The sequence below is a fragment of the Sceloporus occidentalis genome, unplaced genomic scaffold (genome assembly GCF_023333645.1).
Source record: "Sceloporus occidentalis isolate IW3139 unplaced genomic scaffold, rSceOcc1.0.p SCAF_3, whole genome shotgun sequence".
In the NCBI taxonomy this organism is placed as follows: Eukaryota; Metazoa; Chordata; class Lepidosauria; order Squamata; family Phrynosomatidae; genus Sceloporus; species Sceloporus occidentalis.
In genome coordinates, this window is record NW_028316983.1 from 71,976,663 (window position 1) to 71,990,935 (window position 14,273).

The 14,273-nt window shown below is 39.8% G+C and overlaps 1 protein-coding gene across 3 annotated transcripts in view; it reads left to right on the forward strand.

Moving 5' to 3' along the window:
* The window catches only part of RNF220 (ring finger protein 220), a 373,850-nt gene that overhangs the window by 130,048 nt on the left and 229,529 nt on the right, over nucleotides 1-14,273 (forward strand). For all 3 annotated transcript variants that reach the window (XM_089514994.1, XM_089514992.1, XM_089514993.1), the window contains one exon: nucleotides 8,076-8,150. In XM_089514994.1, coding sequence (XP_089371120.1) covers nucleotides 8,076-8,150 — 75 coding nt within the window. The remainder of the gene's footprint in view (nucleotides 1-8,075; nucleotides 8,151-14,273) is intronic.

The window sequence follows — 14,273 nt, forward strand, 5'->3', positions numbered from 1 at the left end:
CCCAGCTAGTATGCAATTGTAATCCAAAAAGTAACTTCCTGAGGCTTTGTCTGTTTTCCCTTAGATAAAGCTAGATTCTCAGCATTCTCTTTTAGTTTTTTGTTTCCAGCTACCTCACTTTTTCCAGCTGACCCTTTGTGACAAAATCCAAATAGAAATACTCAGCAGTGAAAAGAAGTCTATGAAAGTCTTCAAAAGCAACACAGGAACCTGTCAAAACTTCAGCTCCAGCCTTCTTCATAATTTACATGCTTTTATATTCAGATACAAAGAATGATCAAATGAATTTGGTATTTCAGGTTTGAAAAATAGAAGTTCCGGATGAATTAACATGAACAGAAATTTTAGTACATTCATATTATACATGACGTATTTAGTCTCATCAACAAAAAAAGCAGAAGATCTGAAATTCATGTGAATACATATGAACAGCCAAGACAATACAATTTTAATCCTTCCATGCCTATATAAGAGGACTTCCTCATCAAGCCTCTGTGTGACCACCTTTGTCTTTGCCACATGAGAGGCAGGGTAGGCAAGGAAATGGAAGAGAGTGCATAGCTTGTAAAATGCCATTGGTTGAGACTGGAGCAGGATAGGGCAATAGTATAAACAGGACAAGCTTTGTAAACAGGACTGCAGCTGGGATAAATTTAGCTGGTTGGGGCTGCAGACATAGCACTGCAGGACATGGTGTCAGGGCATTCTTGCTAGGAGGGGAAACTGGATAAACAAACACAGCTTGTTGCTTCTTTGCTTTGTCCCTTGATTGTACTGCAGTGTTGTTATTCCAGTCAGACAATTGTGCCCCACACCAAAGGGAGCAGGCATACATTAATGGGTATTTTGTGTTCTTCTTTTTTTGATGCTTAAAAGGTGTGTGTGTATCCTTGGTAACTTTTAATTCCTTTTTGACTGTTGTATGAGCCAAAGACTGTGCCAGCCAGATGTTATTAATTTCAAGGAAATCAGTTTGAATGTTCAGGACTGCACACAATCTGAACACTGAATGTGGATTTTTAACACACTTCCATAAATACATACCCTTGGAGGAAGAGACTCTTAAGAGCAAATACCGGAGCCAGTACACACATTGGAGCATTCAGTGGTATGACTGTATCCCTTTGTACCATGCATGGGGAAACATATCACAAGGCTCATTTAGGATTTGACTCCTATAGATTGTTGGCTCAACCCAAGGCTTTGGCATGACATGTCAGGATATCAGGTGACCGGGCCAGTTGCCTAGAAATGATTACATATCTGGTAAAGAATAATTGCTGATTCATCCAGAAGCAATAATCTTAAAGGACTATCTTGCATTGCACATGAATCCATTGACTAAAGTATTTTGTGGCCTGATGTCCTTTAGAGCTTTCAGACTATGTGGACCATTTGCTCTCTCCATAATGTCCACCTCCAAACCTATGGAGCTTTGCTCCAGGAGCAGTGCATTTGCAGATGAGATATGCAAACTTGTTTTAGCAGTGCAGTTTTACTCTCACTTGGCAGGAATTGTTGTCAGCATATGTATAACCACATTCATTTTTTTTTTATCAACATGCACTCATATACCAACATATTAGCAGAAAGATTTGCATACCCATAGCAAATGTCCACACATCTGATGTAAAATTCAATGACATCTGACATTTGGAAAAGGTCACATCTCCCCACCAGAATTCATAATTGTACTCCAACCAAATAATCCACAAGGTCACTGTCTCTTCATTGGGGCTATTGATCTCTCCTGAGGGCTGAAAATTAGAATAGGGATTACTTTATTCATCCAGCAAATGAATATGAGAATGAAGATGAAGAAACAATTTGGTACAATTTCTGAATGGTTGGGGTTTGTCCATTAGTCTGATGCTGACTGCATTAGAAGCAGCAATTCGCTGAAAATAATATGAGAGTCAGGGGGTCTGTATAAAGCAGGTATCAATAAAGTGAGCATGCAGAGTGATGAAACAACGGTCAGGCATCCCACTCAGCTATAGAAAACCACTGAGTAATCTTGGGGAACTCACATACTTTCAGCCCCAGAGGAATACAGAGGAAGGCAAACCCTCTCTGAACAAATCTTGCCAAAAATACTCCATAATAGGTTCTCCTTAGGGTTGTCATAAGTCAAAATAACAACAATGTTAACTGTCAGTTATGTTTCAGAAAATCTGGGGCCTGGGCAAAATATTAGAACCTAAGCATATGCACGGCTTTGTTGATGTTAAAGATTTCTTGGGTTTTGATAAGAGTAGCTTGCCCCATTCCCTGTTGTTAACTAACAAACTGAGATGCAGCTAAGTGAGAACTGAGGTCTTGCTTGAGAGTGAGATTCAGTGAATTGATAGGATTTGGGCATCTTAATTGGGAACATACAGTGAGAAGTAGCTTTTGCCCAGCTGGCTAGTGTAAGTAACGTGTCCCATATGGTCCACAAAGTATCAGAAAAAATTATGAAAGATGAACATATGTAAACACCATTAGGGAGAGGTATGCTGGATCAGACCAAATACCTATGTTAGTCTAGCATTCTGTTCCCATTACAACAAGCATATATGAAGCCTAAATATTATGACATGAATGCCACAGCTTCATTCTATTCATGTTTCACAGCAACTGATATACAGAGATGTGCTATAATCCTGTTTAGGCATTTGCTTGAAAGTGCGGGAAACTGAGTGGGGGCATGGGTGTATATGCAAGCATCAGTACCCAAACATCCCCCATATGCCTGGCAATATCAGATATATTTCCCTGTTAAATGTGAAGATCTGCAGAGGGATTTGTAACTCAGTTTAGCTGACCATGACTAGGAACCCTGGTAACCCAAATATATTTATAAAACTATAAAGGTCTCTGTCAGTGTTGGATATGGGGAGCCATGCAGAGGCAGACACATGCCACGAGGGCCCACATCCCCCCCCCCATTCATTTAGCCCTCTGAATTTTAGGCAAATGCTTGAACAGGGCTTGTGTCTGGTACTGGGTGGCATAAATATCCATCATGACTAGTAGAAACTCATAAGATCCTTTTTAATAGCTGTCCATGTTGGCAGCCATCACTATTTCTTGTGGCATTAATTTCCACAGTTTTACTTGGCTATGTATGAGGAAATGCTTGTTTTTTGTATTCTGAATCTCCCATTTTCAGTTTCAGCAGATGATCATGGATTCTAGTATTAGGAGAGAGGGAAAGCTTCACCCAATCTGCTTATGCCATATATAATGTTGCAAGCCTCTATCAGGCCTTTTTCTAAGGTGAACAACTCTGAATGTTGAGATATTTCTTCATAGGGGACTTGCTCTGGTCTCTCTGTTATTTTGGTTGGCCCTTTATGTACTGTTTTCTGTTATACAAGATCATTATTTTAAGACAAAGTGACCAGAACTCTGTGTAGTATTAAAGTGTGGTTATAACATCAATTTGCATAAGGGAAGTATATTATTAGTTTTATTTTTAGCTTCTTTTATAATAATGTCCAACAAATAATTTGTCTTTTAACAGCATTTACATGCTATGTCATGACTTCATATATACTACAACCCCAAGCTTATTTACCTGGACAATGAATTCCAGTCAAACCATTCAGTGACTGTAAACCATAGCAGTAAAGATTTATTATGTACAGGCTGTCTCTGCTGAAATTTGAGAGTGCATAAGCTGGTAGTGCATAAGTTTGATAGTTGTGTCTTCTGTATTCTTAGCCTCTGGAACGTAGATGGAGTCAAGATACTGGGCTAGATTATGACTCTGGGTAATGTGAACAAGCACATATGAACACACCTACAGATCATATAGTCCATTTGCTGCAAACGTATTTATTCTCACAGAGAATCTGATTCATACATCTGTACCCAAGAAAAGTTATGCAGTGGGATGCTGGATTTTTCTTTTTGTTGGGTGCTTCCTGTAGTTCTAGTTTGATGCTGACATTTGGAGATAGAGGGTGCTATGTACCTCCCACATAGAACTACTCTTTCATTTTGCAAACCATAGATTGTTAAGGAAAAACATCATTCTTTGTGAAGGCTCTTTCAATCTCAGTTTATAAAAGTATATCAAGAGTGTTTTAGGACTGCTGCATTTTGTGACCATCTCTACAAAGCAAAGTCTAATAAGTTGAGCTCAGCATTCAGGAACAGGAGTTCTGTGGCAGGTTTCCCAGCTGTGGGATGACGACATAAATCTGTGCCTAAAACCAGATTGCCATTTAAACTTGATGGTGATATGATAATTAGTAAGAACATTGCTAAAGTAATCTAGAAATAATCTAGAATATGGTTTAGAAATGCCATTGCTACATAACATCCAGTATGTCTCATAACCTCTGCCTAACAAACAGGCCGTACTGACCGGCCATTAAGGCCATCCTAGGGGTGGAGTCAGGGTGTGGCGTCTGTATGATGCACACCACGACTCTGTCCCCAGGCTAGTGTGACAACGCACACCACACCACATGGCAGATGGCATCATGGAGCTCCTCTGGCGCTGCGTCTAGATGTCGCAGCACCAAAGGAATGCAGAAAAGCCACGGCACTGGCAGCTATAGCGCCCTTTCTGCTTTTTGCAGCTCCTTTTTGTACCATGGAAAGGCGAGATCTGGGCTGCAGCATGTGGTTGCTGCAGCCCCGATCTGGCACTAAAAGGGATGGCTGCAAGCTTAGAGGTGGTCTGTACAGCCCCAGAGTCCCTGTAATAGTCCAGACCTACTGTGTTCCTTCTTGATACTTGGTGGGTATCAAGCAAATAAATCAGCCAGTCATAATTTATTAAGGTCCATAGACCCTAAATTTAAGCATTCAGTCAAAATATACATGTCATCAAATCCCCCAAAATAAAATTCCCCACACTAATACAAAAATCATGGAAGTCGCTCAACTCTAACTGTCTATTTGTACATAGATGGTTATAATTCTAGCTGTCTCAGAGAGAAATTTGGCAACTACAAGTGTGCCAAGAGCAAATCCAATAAAACTGGATTATTTCTCAATTTGGAATTGAGGGAGTTTAACCATCCTTCATTGCAAGCCACACTGTTTCAATATGGATAGGTATTGTCGCTTCTATGTGTGTTTTTTCTTCTAGTCTGTAGCAGGAGAGCTACCGTTGTTTCCCCCAAAATAAGACACTGTCTTATATTTATTTTTCCTCAAGAAGACACACTATGGCTTATTTTCAGGGAATGTCTTATTTTTATTTTTATTATGTGTACCCAGTCCTCCTCTTCCCCGCTTGCCTTCCCTGATCCCAGTAGGCTCCAGAGAGCCCGTTGGGGGTGAGGAAAGGCCTGAGAAGAGGAGGACGGGCTGCGTGCCCAGTCCTCCTCTTCCCTGCTTGCCTATCACTCTGTCTTATTTTTGGAGTATTGCACAAATGCTTAGAAATCCTGCTATGGTTTATTTCATGGGTATGTCTTATTTTTGGCGAAACAGGGTATATGTGCAATTCATGGGTACAAAGTTTATATATACGCATTACACAGAATATATCTTTTGCAGCTAGTTGAAAAAAACCAATTGTATACTTCTGTTGAGGTGACTTTTGCAAGCAGGGATGACTATCTATGGATGTGGTCCTATCGTGCTGTCTAAACTGCCATGAGTTATGGCTTCTCCAGCCTCTAATTATGCAGTCAGCCCCCAATTGCCTGTTCCTAACGAGGCTGACAGGCTAATCTCTCAAGAGCCCTTAATGTGTTATCATCTCTTGCTGGGTGACCTCATATTTCTAACTGCTCCAAGCAGGGAGGGAGGGAAGAAAAGTGTCCTCATTTCTCCCCACCCCCAGCCCTTGTAAGCCCACATCCTCAGGCTCATCTGTTCAGGCAGAGGAGATCAGCCCATCCATCACCTACCCCGTTTGGGCTATTAGATGATTAAAGGCATTTTTTATAATATTTGTATGAGTTTTCAAAGCTTCTTGCAAAGTGCCTCTTTAATACCCATTTAACCCCTTACTTATCAGGCTCTGGACCCTAAGAATGGGGGAGATACATATGGGCAAGGTTGTTGGAAATGACTGCATTCAGCATTCCATCTGTTCATGGTCAGCGTTCTGACAAGGTGTGATTCATGGTCCCAGGACACCTGCAGGAAGCAGTTCTTCCTCTCCCAATTGGGATCTGGTGGTTTGTGAGGTTTTAACGGTTCCAGGGGACAGGAAACGGGACCAGGTTTGTTATGCAACAGGCTGTCTAGGCACAGGATTTCTCAAGTCACATGTATAGCCTCTTGACATTGTATAAATTCCTCTGGGGACCAGAGCCTGGAAAAGTTACATTTTCAGACTGATCATTTTGTCTGGAGGATTCTGGGAGACACTTTTCTATGCTTTGGAACAGAAGGCCTGAGTGGACTCCTGCTCTGTGATCCACCAAGGAAGGCTGCCTGATATACGAACAGCATATATGCTTTATAATGTTTTACTTCATCTATATGCCTGCCTATATGTCTTGTTTTATATGTTCAGCTATAGAAAGAAAGCGTAAAGCCCCATTACCATTCTGGTACTTTGCCTCTAGATTTTGCTTACACAGACCTCCTAGCACTATCCCCTTTTCACCTATCCATTTTAAAATGTTATTTCATCTAAGCCTGATTTTGTTTTAGTCTGATTCCTCTGAAGTGCTGGAATGCATTTATTTCTTCAATGAAGTATCCTAATGTTATTGACTGCTAATGTAGTTTTTGCAAGGACTCAGTTGGTAAGTCAGGCCAGCTAAGATCTTCTGCAATTAGGCAGGATAAATTCTGCAACAGGATAGTTACAAATTAATTGATACTTGATATAACAATTAGAGGAGATAGTTTATTTCTTCACTGAAAATTCCTAATGTTATTGATGACAAATGTAACCTTTGCAAGAGCTGAGTTGGATGATCCAACTGGTTTTCAATGCAAGAGCTCAGTTAATTGTTCCAGATAAACTTTGCGTAAAGACAGTTGCAAGTTAAACAATATTTGCTTTTACAGTTAACAAGGGGCAGTAGGAGCACCTTGCTAGCATTTGATTTATGTTACTATTACTAAAATACCAATCTATTTTATTAACCATTTTATTGGGAATTGTTTTTTAATGGTATTTTAGGGTGGGAGGGAGATAGAGGAACTAGGATCTAATATGTCCTGTTATGCTTTTATCTACTGATACTCATGTTTGATGTTATTTTTCTTGTTTGCTGTTACCCGCCTCGATCTAATACAGGGAGAGGCGGGATACAAATAATAATAATAATAATAATAATAATAATAATAATAATACTCAGTTTGCTTAGCAAACATCTAACCATCTATTCATCCCTGAATGTTAATGTGAGAGGCCAGAGATGTAAAAGGATTGAAGGTCAAATAAGCAGTTGGAGACAGGAAGAGGAACCTTGGGACAGAGAGGAAAGCATGACAGTTGCCATTACCTGTCCAGATCTCCCTTTAGATGTACCTTCTGATAGTAACAGCCCTGATCTTAAGTTTTTAAGCTTTTCTTTCCATTGCTGAAACTTTATACTTGGGATTACATGCATGTGTAATTATTGTGCCAAGGAGAAAATTTAGTCAGATTAAAAAGACTGAGAAAACAAGGTTACACCAGTACTTTAGTACCTTGTTCGTAAGGGCCCACCATTTTAAGAATGAAGGTAGCTTGTCCTTAGGAAAGGCTGCCTACTGTGGGAAAGGGTAGATTTTCAGTCTGCATGTGAAAGTATCATGGTCACGCAAAAAGGAAGTACATTATACAAGTATCCATAAGAGGTTCCTATGGCTCATTGTTATAAGAGCTGAAAATCTTGCTTCAGTTCTTCTGATCTTCATCTCAAATTTTCTAGTGAGTGATCCATTATGGGGAAGAGTTATATATTGAGGGAGGTGATCTTTTCTTTTTGCTCTGTTTATAAAATCATAGCACTTGAAGCAGCGGCTTTGGATGCTTAATCCCATGGCACTTGCTGAGTTAGGAAATTCTCTGCTGTTAAATGTCACTTGCTCAGTTGTAAGAGTCAATTGATTGATCGCCATCCTTTGTGATGCTCATTGTCATATTTCATAATCTCAATTTCTTGTCAATTGATTGCCAGATAGAAGCGACAGCCAAGGAGGGCCGCCAGCATCTGCGGGGGCCAGCCAGCGCATGGCGTTAACTTTCCCCCTCTGTAAGTGCCTATTCTTTTGTATTGTTAATGTTATCAGATGTGTCATGTGCCTTAAGAAAGTGTGAAAATGTTAATTATAGCAGAAGTAATGGTCTAACTGTTGGTAGGGCTGAAAATTATGGACAGAGATGACTACATTGAGTTTAGGGGATTAGATAGAGCATATAAGCAATATGTAACTGAAAATGGATCATGGGGCCCAAACAGGCCAAAATAAAGCTGCTTCAAGTCACTTTGGAGGTATGCTGTTTAAATGATGCATGCGTCCTAAGAAGCCAGAAGCCGCACCAAAGCCACGTTCCAGTCACAAGGACTGGAGTGCACCTTTGACGCAGCTTCTGACCTCTTATGATGTATCTGTCATTTAAACAGCAAACCTCCAAAGTGACCTGAAGCAGTTTTATTTTGGCCTGTCTGTTTGGGCCCATAATCTCTGAAGGTATGAATCTGAGAAATTATTAATTCTATATCTGACAGCAAGCACTAATACTTCTGAGGATGTGAAACTAGTTTGCAGTGTTCTTAACACATAACTATATATTATGTGTACCCATGAGGACATAACATAATTTTGTTGTTGTTGTGTGCCTTCAAATTATTTCTAATTTATGGTGACCCTAAGGCAAACCTATCACTGGGTTTTCTTGGCAAATTTCTTTCAGAAGAGATTGTCCTTGCCTTCCTCTAAGGCTGAGAGAGAGCGACTTGCCCAAGGTCACCAAGGGAGTTTCCATGCAATGTTACAGTTCTGCCATGGAACTTGGTTTTCTGAGAAACTCAGCTTTTCCAAACTTTAGGATTTAACACACATACCCTGCCCCACAAAACAAGTAGTGTATATACTCATGTATAAGTTTAGATGTTTTAGTCAAAACATCAGTGTAAAAAACCTGGGTCAACTTATCCACAGGTCAATATAAGTACTGTACCTTAACTCTTATCCAAAAAGGAACCATCACTTTTTCTGAGTTGAGTGCCAAAAGGTGAGAGTTTATTTTGTCCAAGGAGAACATAAAAGAAGCACCCATCACCTCTACTCTCTCTATGGCACTGCTTCTGGCTTTTTTGAATGCATGGGTGGGGAAATGGTGGCTATTTGGCACTTCCATTCAAAGAAGTGCTGAGAAAGTAGAAGGATGTGCAGTGCTTCTTTAAAGTTCTGCAGAACAGACTAAGCTCTCCCTTATGACACTCTACTCAGACAAGGGGTTTCCAGCAATATTATTGCAATGATGAGGAATTGTTGGACTTTGAACGATTTGAATTAAAACATCAGTGTATATTTGTCAGCTTTTCTGAGTTAAAATCAAGCAAAGCTATCGCATTAAAAGTTAAACGCTGTAATCACTGGTAATGTAGTTACCATTTTCTTTGCTTTGCCTTTACATCCTTTTTGACATGTCTGAGTTTTCTTAGCCCCACCCATGCCTAATCATATCTCCCACACATTCATGCATCCAGGCTTTAGGCTGAGCACAAGTTATGCCTGCCAGAATTTTGGCATTGTTTTCCTTTGCTTTAGCCTCTACGTCCTTTGTTAAATGCCCCTACGTTTTACTCTCAACTTATTTAGGGGTCATATCAAAATCGATAATTTTGGTCCCAAAACCAGCCCCAACTTATAAATGAGGTCACCTTATACATGAGTATATACAATATGTTACTAATGTTTAGTGAAGACACAGCATCCAGTGATTGTTTTAGATAGGGCTTACAGAAAGAGAACTCATTCTTTCCTTTTTCCATAACCTAACTCCCCTGTCTCTACTTGAGACATCACTTTTTTCCCTATCTGAATGCATGTTATGAATGCAACAGTCCCTTGTACTGTAATAAATTATGCACTTCAGATCCTGTCATTTGTATAATCTACATATGAAACACAACGTTCTCAGTGTAGGCACAGATAGTGTGCCCACATTGTCTCAATTGATTAAAAGTGCAGTTTTGAATTGTGTGAAATATCTTATAATATACAGTATTCTGAGTATTTGAGTGTATACAGAGTTTTGAATGTCAGCCAACTGTTGGTAAATTTTAGGTGTGTGTGGAAGAGGGGTTCCCTTTCACCCATCCACTGTATGACATTAAAGTATATGACTCTGGGATGTGAAAAAAAGAGAAATCAAACTGAATTTGATCATCATCTACCATCCTTTTGGACACTTGGGGAGTATCGGTCACCCACCAAGCTTCATCTTGAAATAATAGTGTGTACACTAGATAAACAGGTAAGTTGGCTAGGAGAGGGTGGCTAGTTTGATGGCAACCACCACCTAGTTCCTATGGCAGCAGTTTTTGTGTGTCCTCCCAACAACCCTTACTGAAAAGCATATGGCGAAGGAAAGCAGTCGACCTTTGGCACATTTATTGACACTCCCAGAGTTCATACTGCAACTCTACAATCTTTTCCTGAGATTATTAAAAATTAATTGATCACTTTTATATCCCCCCATGGTGCCCGACACTGCCGTGAGAGGGGCCAAGGGGAGGAGGGTGTGTGCAGGCGTAGCAAACACACTGATAAATGTTAATTACTCTTTTATGGCCCTTGTCAAATTCCAAAGCAAGTCATAAATTCATTAAACTCTAACGGATTAAGCACATGCAGCTTATTTAGCCACCATAAACAAGATCATTTGGATGTTGGTTTTTCTCTTTTTATTGCTTCAGCAGCAAAAAGGAGAAAAAATAGACTCGGGAGCTTTTGATGGGTCTCAAAAGTTGGCGGGTGGTTAATATCCTGTTGCTGTTGTCTCTGATTATTACTGCATGCAGTGCATGAGGTTGTTTTCGCTGTGTGTGTATGTGTGTATGTGTTATATTTGTCATGAAGAATTGCTGCTATCTTTTTTCTTGGAAAACAAGTGGGAAAAACCACCCTTTACAGAAAAAAATTCAGTGGTGAAAAAATCATGAAGGCTTTCACAGTCTTTGAAACTTTCCAGTTCTTTTATCTGTAGAAGGTGGTTCAATATAAAATATGATGTCACCTACTTCTTATCTCACTCATCCTTGCAAAATTTATTTATTGTTTTACATTCTGACAGTTCTGCTAAAACACAGTCTACGTTCACTGCCATGAAATCATTTCTTCCTGAATAAGCCTCATAGAAAGTTTATCTGTTCACAGAAGTCAGATTGATCACAATTAAACAGTCATGTTCTCAGATTAAGAAAATGAAATATACAGTGGACAAACTTGATGTATCCATACTCATATACTTTGTGCCGCCCTTCATGCAAATATTAAAAGAAGCCAAGATTGCTCAGTTAACCATGCCTTTGAGTTATGTCTGAACTGGGAAACTGTAGTCAGAGGCTTTCAAACAGACGCAGTGGTAAAAAGACATTCATATCACTGCTGTCTCTGACATGAGCAGGAGGTTACAGAGAGAAAGAACATTGAGATGCAGAAAAAGTTTCATTATACATTATGGGAAAATAAAGGCTGAATCTGACAAATGGTTGCCTTTCTCAGCAGCTGGCTTGTGATCTTTTGTAATGTCCTGCTCTTCCCTCAAATTGGCTATTTGCATATGAGTAGTGAGGTTGGAGGCTAAATTACCCTAAAGGCACTAGATCCCATCTGATCTTCGAAGCCAAGCAGGATCAGCCCTGATTACTACATCAATGAATACCAGGTGCTATGGGCTCTGTTTTAGAGGAGAGTACTGGCAAAACTACCTCTGAATATTCCTTGGCCAAAAAAAACCCTTATGAAATTTATGAGGTTGCTGTAAGTAGACAGGAGACTTGAAGGTGTATATTCACACACAGAGTGAAGCTGGATGAAGCACCAGCTGATCCAATTTAATCTAAAAGTTAGTTGTAACAGTGACACACTGCCAAACCGTGTGTATGAAAACACTTGTTACCCAAAGTACCATGGTAAAGCCTAGAAAAAGAGAGTTTCTTTGTATGTCTCAATTTGGCTTCAAACAGCAGATTGTCTATCTGAAGTAGATGAGCAAATGTGTCAGTTTCACTTCCTCCCACAATTTACTGTTGTATATTTATGTAAATTTCTAATTTTAAATGTTCTGAAATGAAATTCTCATCATCCCTAATCAGGAATTTCTAGCATTAGAACTTTCCAATCTGTACACAGATACCTCATGTGGGGAGCTACCAGAACTTCAACATGGACAATTTTTCCACTTCATTGGTGGCTCACCATTGGTCCCTCCTGGACAAGAAGCAATGTAAACATTTTCCTGCTGGACTCTTGCCTGAGTAACACATGTTCTTGACTGCAGTATATTTTTGTGTGTTCTTCTCTTCCTTGGCTATACTTCTTGCTCCCACTCACTGTCTGACCACTGCTTTATAATGGCACTCTTGACACTGTGGAAGTGACCAGTCTTATTCTATTTTTATAACAGTTAATCAATGTAAAATATCTATACGAAGAAAGACAGTTCCTTCTCTCCAGTATTCCCCACCCCTGGTTTTAAGGGTGTTCTAATCTACCCCTTCAATGCAGAAATATTTATTAAAGTCCTCTTACTATCTCCACCATGCCAACCTATCCACTTAACAGTGAGAACTACTGACTAAAGTCCAAAACACACTGTAGAAATAATCTGTTAAAGCGGTCTCAAACTAGAGTTTTGTGAGAAATTTACCCTTCTCTGTCAGAGAGCTTTGGTGCCACAATAAACTACAATTCCCTGGATTCCCCATTACTGAGCCAGGGCAGTTAAAGCAGACTCAAACTGGATTATTTCTGCAGTGTGTTTTGGACCAGAGTTAATGCTTATTGAATTTTTTACTGTTACCCCATTTTACTGTTTCTCCCTTTGTGCTTCTATTAATTTGAAGCACACATTTTCCCTAATCTGATTTATGAGTACAACAATTAGCTATCTCTAACTGTAGCAGGCTACTCTATATTATGTTAAAGTAACACTGAGTAAGACCACTGATCCATGTAGTCCAGTACTGTTGACACAGACTGGCAATGGTTCTCCAGGTTAAAGGCAAGCAGGATTATTCCCTAGCACTACCTGTAGATGCTAGAGTTTGGGCCTGATATCTACCAGGTAAAGATATAACTAATAAAGATCTAAAAGGTGGTTGACAAATTGGAGCATGTCCAGAAAAGAGCAACCAGAATAGTGAAATGTCTGGAAACCATGCCCTATGAGAAGCGACTTAGGGAGCTGGGTATGTTTAGCCTGGACAGTGTGAGAAGAAAAGTTTAAAAGGTGATATGATAGCCCTGTTTAAATATTTGAAGGGAAGTCATATTGATAATGAAGCTAGCTTGTTTTCTGCTGCTTCAGAGACTAGGAATCCAGAGCAGTGGGTTCAAGCTACAAGAAAAGAGATTCCACTTCAATATTAGGAAGCACTTCCTGACAGTAAGAGCTATTACACAGTGGAATATGCCTTGGGATATTCCACTGGTTTAGAAAACCTCTGCTTTAGAGGTTTTCTAAACAAAGGCTGGATTGCCATCTGTCAAGGATGATTTGGCTGTGTATTACTGCATGGCATGAGGCTGGACTTGATAGCCCTTGTGATCTCTTCCAACTCTATAATCTGTTAACTTTCTCACTTTCTCTCTCTTTCTCACATACACACACGGGTACTGTCATAGGAAAGAAGGGTCATACTAGCTGCAAATGAGATCTGGTTTAGCATAGTATCTACAAGACTGAATTATGAATGAAGTAGTATCCATATGTCACCTTTAGCATAAATAGATTACTTATTTTATGCAAGTCTTGCCTAGCTGCAGTGTTGTCTAACTTCAGTCTGTCTCCCCGTCTAATGCCCATCGTTAGCTATATGAGGGTGATGATAATACCCACCACTCTTTATATGGTATATGTCAAGTGCTTTGAACCTTCTGAAATTCTGTATCTTAAGCGCCTTGCCTTCAAATTAATAATAAAATAATAACAATAAAACCTCCCTTTCACCTAACTTGGGGGTCACTGTTTTTCCCTTGGTACAAAGGCCACTGATAAGGTGCAGAAGTAGGTCTTAGTCCTACAGATCAGTGCACTGGAATATTTGTCAAGTTCCTCTTGCTTCTAGCCACTGAAACATGCCCCAAGGTTTGATGGATTTATGAGCACAGGGGTGGGCAGTTAGGGGTTAATGGAAGAACTG